At 47.8% G+C, this 7,668-nt stretch overlaps 2 protein-coding genes across 2 annotated transcripts; one reads left to right on the top strand and one right to left on the bottom strand.

The window, feature by feature from the left end:
- Nucleotides 1–883: 883 nt before the first annotated feature.
- On the top strand, nt 884–4,558 carry RPL7L1 (ribosomal protein L7 like 1). Its single transcript, XM_021554930.3, has 7 exons — nt 884–941; nt 1,090–1,198; nt 2,492–2,655; nt 2,819–2,956; nt 3,197–3,306; nt 3,476–3,688; nt 3,940–4,558. The coding sequence occupies exons 1-6, from the start codon at nt 925–927 to the stop codon at nt 3,682–3,684; spliced, it is 747 nt and encodes a 248-aa protein (XP_021410605.1). The 5' UTR covers nt 884–924; the 3' UTR covers nt 3,685–3,688; nt 3,940–4,558.
- A 433-nt stretch (nt 4,559–4,991) lies between these two features.
- Nucleotides 4,992–7,345, bottom strand: MAD2L1 (mitotic arrest deficient 2 like 1). Its single transcript, XM_021554940.2, has 5 exons — nt 7,219–7,345; nt 6,896–7,042; nt 6,692–6,812; nt 6,292–6,395; nt 4,992–5,813 (listed from the first exon to the last, which is right to left on the bottom strand). The coding sequence occupies exons 1-5, from the start codon at nt 7,298–7,300 to the stop codon at nt 5,641–5,643; spliced, it is 627 nt and encodes a 208-aa protein (XP_021410615.1). The 5' UTR covers nt 7,301–7,345; the 3' UTR covers nt 4,992–5,640.
- Between the last annotated feature and the right edge of the window lie 323 nt (nt 7,346–7,668).

The raw sequence follows: 7,668 nt of genomic DNA, 5'->3' as shown, positions 1-7,668 counted from the left end.
TGCTGTGCTGGGAGACTTTTCAACAGCAACAGCACTTCAAATATTTACTTACTTATTGCTTCCTGGCCATTAATGGTGGAATACCCAAGAGCCTGTTTGCATTTCCCTCCTGTTCAACAAAGCACACTCATTTGTAGATTTAAATGGGCCACTTTCTCTGTTGTGAACTACGAGGGATTCCAGCTATTTTTGTAAGTCAGGGTGAAAATTGTGTAGTTATGGGAAAAGTTTCAGATTATTTATTTCCTAAGCTTGTTGCTTTGTGTGTCATATGCAAAAAAAAAAAAAAAAAAAAAAAAAAAAAAAAAAAAAAAAAGAATGCATATGAGAGCTGGGTTTGATCACCGACGGCTTGTTCTTCCTGGCATTTGGGATCGAGTTGCTAAATACGGATTTTCATGTTTTAGGTGTCAAAACAGAAGCGGGCTCATTTAGAGTGTTGTAAAGGTTTGCAGCATCACCAAGGTGAGCAGCGAAACCCTGGCACGACCGAACCTCCCGGCAAGGCTGGAGCTCCTCACCGGTGAGAGGACACTACGGTCAGTGGAAATGAGAAGGATTTCGGGCTGTAAGGTCCCGCATCCCGCACGGCACACCAGGAACACATCTCCACCAGCACCCAGCCGAGAGCGCGGCTCTGGCACCACCTGCGGGTGACGCGCCGGTCACACCGCGCGTCTCCCGGGCCCGCCGCCTGTGGCTGCCGGGCGAGCGCAGGGCCGGCAGCGCCGCCATCCCGCTCCATCCCGCTCCATCCCGCTCCATCCCGCTCCATCCCGCTCCATCCCGCTCCATCCCGCTCCATCCCGCTCCATCCCGCTCCATCCCGCTCCCGGCACTCCGCGATCCCGGGCCGGCGAGCGGCTCCCGAGGGGCAGCGGCCATGGCCCCGCCCCCGCGCATGCGCGGCAGCAGCGCGGCAACATGGCGGAGCTGGAGGAGTGAGTGCGGCGTAGGGGGAAGAGTGGAGGGCATGCGGGATCCGCCGCCATCCGCGGGCTGGGGGCGGCCACGGAGCCGGCCCGGGAAGGGGCGGGATGCGGGAATGCGGGATGGGGCCGGGATGTGACCGGGTTGTCCCGCCCGCAGGCCGAAGCGGCGGATCCCGCTGGTGCCGGAGAACTTGCTGAAGAAGAGGAAGGCGTACCTGGCCATCAAGGCCACCCAGGCCAAGCAGGCGCTGCTCAACAAACGCAAGGTACGGCGGGTCCCGGCAGAGCCTGGGCCTGCAGCTCCAGCTCCCCCTCCGGAGAAGGGAACCGCAATTCCTTGAAATTCCTGGGAAATGACCCGAGTGGTCGGGCCCCTCAGAGCGCCGCGGGATTCCGGGGTTCCGAGGGGGACTTGAGTCCCTCAACATCTTCTCCTTTGAGCCTTGTAAAGCGGACAGAATTGTACCGGTTATTACACCGAAACAGAAATATATAGAAGACTGTGAGTTGTTCCTGTTGGATCAGTGGTGGTCAGGTATTTGCAGTCACATGTGGGAAACTGCAGCGCTATCTCTGCTGCCCTGGGATTTCACTGCCTGAAACCACCTTTGTGTTGAAACCCTGCATGGAAGCCGTCCTTTTCTGAGGGCGGCTTTAGAGTTTTCTGTTAGAGCAGCACTGGTCATGATGAAGCCTTTTTCTGCGAGTGGGGTGACACATGTCCTACACCCTGTGCACATCGTGCCATTTCCAGACTAGCAGAGTACAGCAAACCTTTCTAATTCCAAATCTGAGACTTGTTGTGCTGTGTCACAGCTAATACAATAGGTGTCTGTCTTAAAGATTTCCAGTGAATCTTGTGGGATGTGCAAAACTCCTGCCATTTTTGTTTGATACCATGTTTACATTTTTAAAAGCATCAGTGGTTTGCTGTATTTCCAAGGTGGGAGCATAAGCAGTAATATTACATAGCCACTCCTTAAGATTCTCATTAAAAAGGATCTTAGTGATGAGACTTTTATTAGGTCTCCATGCTTTGAAAATTCAAACGAATTTAATGGGTTATTTACAAGGTGAAATAGAACAGAAGACACACAACATTAGATTCTTTAAAGTGGCCAGGTAATTTAACCAGTAGAGTATCTTAAATATCATTGTGTAATGCTGTGCATTTTCAAGTCCTGTTTGTATGAGAAAACACTATGAGTGTTGGTGGATGTACTCATTCCTAAGGTAAAGAGAGACATTTAAATATCTGTTGCCCACATGCCGTTTCTGGCTTTCCCAGCCATTGCTGAGCTCTGTCTGTAGCTATGCCTAGAAGTATCCCAGGTCTTTTCCTTAACTTATACTTTTCCTAGGGAAAAACTCTTTGTTCACTGTTCATAAATAATAGTTGTGTATAAATTCATGTTGTCCCTCAGTTCTGTCTCCCTTGGGCTTAGATAATCAAATTTATTTTTTTACTGCTTCCAAAGCTGTAAGGACATTGTTCACTACTTTGCATTTCATTTGGCCTTTCAGATGCAAACCTCACTTTGTTTTCCTTTTGTCTGCAGCAGCAGAAGGGGAAACAGATCCAGTTCAGGCGCCTGGAGACCTTTGTTCGGGATTCATGGCGCAAACGCCGGGATGACACCCGGCTGAGGCGCATGGAGCAGAGGCCTGGGCAGGCAGTGGCACCTCAGGAGAGCAAGCTGGCCTTCGTCGTGAGGATTGTGGAGTAAGAGCCTTCCCCTACTCCTTCCATTGTTGCTACCCGTTGTTGTGTCGTTTCCATACCAAGGCAGTGGGATCAACCTAGACATGTCTCCTTGCAGGTGATCTGAGGCCTTTAGTTGCTGTATTAGAAAAATGTGGTTACTAATAAATTCTGTTTTCCTCAGTATTAAGGGAGTGACTAAGAGGGTGAAAAGAGTGATTGAGTTGCTGCGGCTGAGGAAGAATTATACCGGGGTATTTGTGAAGCTGAGCCCACTGTCGCTGAAGATGCTGCGCATCGTGGAGCCTTATGTGGCGTGGGGGTACGTGCCCCTCCTGTGACTTGGGGGTCATTGGATTCTCCAGTTGCTATCACAGATCCATTACTTCTCCAATCATGGTCAAAACTTAATCAACTTTGTATTAAAAACTTGCTATTTTCTTTGTTCTGATTGTTCTTGACATAACTTGTGTACTTTCCCACCTCTGCACAAGGAAGTGGTATGGGTGTCCCTCTGCATCATGTCTCTCTGTTACAGGATCTGATTTTTGTTTCTGCACAGACAGCCTAACCTGAAATCTGTACGAGAGCTCATCCTGAAACGGGGCCAAGCCAAGATCAAGAAAAAGAAGGTGCCTCTGACAGACAACATGCTGATAGAGGAACATTTAGGTGAGGAAGAGGGTGAGAAAATTGAGGAAAGGGTTAGGTGTTGAGAGTTTACAGTCTGGCCTGAAAGGGTGGGGACAGACAAAATCTTGTCAAACTGGAGGACTGGCAGTTCTGGAGCAGTGTGAGGAAAGATTATACAGCTGGACATCTTTTTTTTTCCCTCATACAGGGGGCTGTAATATCATTTGCCTGGAAGACCTTATTCATGAAATCTACTCAACTGGGAAGTATTTCAAAAGAGTAACCAGCTTTCTGTGGCCGTTCCACCTGTCAGTGGCTCGCCACGCATCACGGAACAGAGTGGGTTTCCTCAAGGAGATGGGCAAGCCTGGCTACAGAGGTGATGCAATCAACCAGCTCATCCGTCAGCTCAACTAGTCAGGTGAGCAGTGCCTGCTGGGTTAGTTCTGAAGCTTACCCTTCATTCCCTGTCCTAAGGACAACCAGACTGCCATTGAAGATGAATGGGGTGCTCACTTGGTTTTGTCACTCTGCAAAACTGACCTCAGAGTAGGAGAAACTAATCAAGAGTGATCCCTTTAGGATCAGCACATGCAGTTGGACACCTCCATGAAGGCTTGGCTCCTGGGAGATAATATGACTTTATTTTATATTTTCTTCCCTATTCTGCAGGGATTTTGTGAAAACTGGGATCTATGACCTGTTCCTTTTCACATGTACCTTTTGTGGACATTATCTACATGCAGTGATCTGTATGCAACTTCTCTTGATTGCTGGTGCCTCTATAAAAGAAGAAACACAAAGATGATGATGGAGATGGACTTTGGGCTGGCCCTTCTTAAAGAAGATAAATTCTCTTTGGTACAAGAATGAGCTTCTTGGAGCAATTTCACATTTGCATCTCTGTAAAATAAGTGTTTTTTATGCACACTACTACAGACTTCACTCTTTGATGTGCTTCTGGGGGTGAAAGGGGTAGTGCAGTCACAATTGTGCTGATAGGCAAAAGAAAAAAAAGAAAACACCATGCTCTGTTACTGCAGCACAAGCCCTAGCCGTGAATAATGTCACTTGTTAAGTACCTGGATTGTATTTATTTTTTAAAAATTAAGGGTTTGTGGTCCTGATTTAAAGAGCTTTTTTTTTTTTTTGCCTTTTTTTTTTTTTTTTTTCTTTTGCTGTATTGGGACTGCTGGGGAGAAGTATTTCCTGGAAATAAGAAAATGCAAGAAATACAGTCCTGGGATAGGGTATATGTAATCTGTGTTTTTTAAATAAAATTCTGAAATTATATTATTATAACAGAAAGTTCTGCATCACTGTAAAAGAGTGGAAAAACCAGTTAAACACTCTGGCTGGAATGAATTTAGTGAAGGAAGTGAACAAAACCATGTAAGTCTGAAAGTTCCAGAGATTTAAATCCCTAATTTCTTCCACTACAGAAATGGTAAGAACACATGAAAGAGTCCAGTGCTGTTTAACAAATATGGAAGGCAGTGTCATTAGTTCACTGTGACTGTTTAAACTGTTGCTTGAAAACTTAGGTGGGAGCAAAGTGTTAATCCATTAATGGATTTCATACAGAGTCCACACCACATGGAGACTCAGGAAGGAAACAGTTAAGTAACAAGGAGGATGTCTTGGGTGTTGCTTGTGTGACAGTTATAAACTAGAATGTAGCATTCATGGAACCATCTGAAGTACCAAGAACTGTAGACTCTCAATTAGAGAACATAAAACCCGAAGCTTTATTCTGTAACCAAGAATAGAAACATAGAAAACGCTGGACAGACACTACAGACGTACACAGAACAACTGTGTCCCCAGAACCAGAGCCCAGTGGTCATTAAAATAGAAGGCTTCATGTGTTTAAAGTTTTCCTGATAAAACAGCTGCTACCATTGTAGAGTGGTACAAGAATTGTTTGGTTGATTTGTTTTAGGGTTATTTCTGGTAATAAAACAGCCCAGGCTTCTAACATGAAAACTGGCACACTAGGAATGAGATTATTTTAGTTGCTACAGAGAATTTAAGACTGCTAACAGAATGCAGTTTAAGAATAATACAACTCTAGCAACTAATCCTAGATTTAGGCAGTTTTTCTAGCAGAGGCAGTGGTTTAACACACCATTAGTTTAGCTTATTTTACATACAGTAAAGTAAGAATTGAACTATGACCATAAGTACCTTTTTTAAATCTCTTTAAAAATGCCAGGTTAGTCTAGTGTCACAGTATCACAGACATGCACGTTGTCTTTTTGTCATACTTTTATCAAGAGGACAGTAATGATGTGCTCATAGCTTAGCTGCATGATGAACAGAAACTATACAAGGTGACAGGATATTTACACACACAAAACTTGCCCCAGCATCTTAGGGAACAGAATCCTTCTTGTAAGCCACTGTAGTGTTGACCTTGTGGATTGTGGTAGTGAAGGAACGTAGCCGAACCTCTTCTGAATTGGCTATGAACTGCGGTCCTGACTCTTCCCACTTTTCTGGCACTGCCAAATCTTTATCCGTGTAGATCAGCAAGTCAAAGGCACCTGGGAGCAAGGGAAAACAAATTCACCATAAGGACATGGTGGCAGCTTTGAAGTGCAGCTTCTAGACTTAGAGACAAGGATCAAGGTTTTCAGAAGTTACACTGATACTAGTTATGTGAAAAAAAAAAAACCAACCCAAAAGTTACATTAATGTGACATCCTTTTAGTTTTCTCAATAACTAAATTGTGTTGTAATTTTTTTTAAAGCATGTTACAATGCTGTGGAGATGAGCTCTGTATAACATTTCATAGGAGCAAATTATTCATGAAAACTTGCATTCCTCAGGGCAAACACATTAATTTCCTCAAGTTCGTTAAGCCACACCAAGTTCTGTCTTGATCTCATGCTGTCTCACAAACCTGACGGTGCACAATGGGTAATCATTAAAAAGCCTCAGAAAAATATTTTCCGAAGTTGGAAAGTTACTGAGGTTTTTCAAAAGTATTTTATTTCTTTAGTGCACTTTGGAATACTCACAGGCAGATTCCAAGAGTGGCAGGAAGGTTACTGTGGCAGTTATTTGTCTGATGACAGAGCGAATTTCATCCTGAATTGCCTTCTGAGATTTCTCCCGTGGTCCACTGGAAAAATAAGAAAATTCTGGTAAGAGAAGAAACTACTACTGCACTGACAGTTTCCTCTAAATATAGTTATCTTTGTTAAGCTCTGGTAGTCTGTTTGCTAGAGTATTTTTAGAGTAGTAGTGACACTTTTAAGTCCTTAGAAAAGTTAAGTGATAGCTGCTCTCCCTCTATTGTTTTGCAGACAAACAGAGGGCAGGGCACTGAGAAAGCTTTGAAGGAACAAGTCCGTGGCATTGATCTGCCCAGGTACTCAGGATAGGGAAGCGCAGGAGTGGAGGGACCGTGGAACTCACTTGTCATCCTTTGCAGTTTTGTCACACTCGATGTCAAACTGCCACCGCTCCAGGACCTCGCTGCTCTCGATGCTGGAGATGACCACCACCAGGCGCTGCACGGTGCACTTGTACAGCCACTCTGCAAGAAGCCGGGGCAGTCGCTCAGAGCGCGAGAAGCAGCGGCAGGGACACCGCAGGGAGCGCCCCGCCGCCGGCCCGCACCTTTCATCTGCTCGGTCACGTTGTTGAGGTAGTTGGCCAGCTCGGCGTCCGTGGTGACCAGCAGCGTGAGCCCGTACTTCTGCACGCGGGTGAAGGTCTCGGGGGGGTAGATGCCCCGCTGGTACAGGATGCTGTTGATTCCATAGGCTGCACGATTTAGGCGGAGAGGGAAAGGGATGTGTACCAAGCCACCCCCCCCCACGCCCCAGCCGGCGGCCATGTCGCCCCACCAGCCGCGGCCTCCCACCCCCTCCCCTCCCACCCCCATTCTCTCCCTCCCTCTCTCGCAGCGCGGTCCCCGAGGTGCCCCGCGGCCCCCTCACAGAAGAACTCGGCGACGAGCTCCGCGCTGCCGCGCAGGGTGATGCCCTGGTGCTCCCGGCCGAGCTGCTGCTGCGCCGCCATGGCCGCCGCTTCCCCGCCGCCCGGTTCGAATCCGGCCCCGCCCCCGGGCCCGCCCCTTCCCGCGCGCGCGGCCGCGGGAGGGGGGCGCGCGCCGCCTCAGGCTGCCGCGGCGGCTTTCCCTCCGGGAATGGCGATTCCCCGCGCCCCTTAGCCGTGGAAACCGGGCTGCAGCCTGCCGGGAGAGGAAGGGCTCTTTCCCTCCCTGTTAAACTGCCCGGCCGCTCCCGGTGCTGGCGCGTCTGTGGGCGGGGCTGAGGGGAGCGCGGGGCGGGCGTGGAGCGAGTGAGGAGCTCTGCTTTGGGAATGCTGTGGGAAGTTGCGTTTCACTCTGCCGAGGTGTATTCGACCGTACTAACCTAAAAATGGTA

The sequence above is a fragment of the Lonchura striata genome, chromosome 4, assembly GCF_046129695.1.
Source record: "Lonchura striata isolate bLonStr1 chromosome 4, bLonStr1.mat, whole genome shotgun sequence".
NCBI lineage: Eukaryota > Metazoa > Chordata > Aves > Passeriformes > Estrildidae > Lonchura > Lonchura striata.
This window is presented reverse-complemented; position numbering and strand designations above follow the sequence as displayed.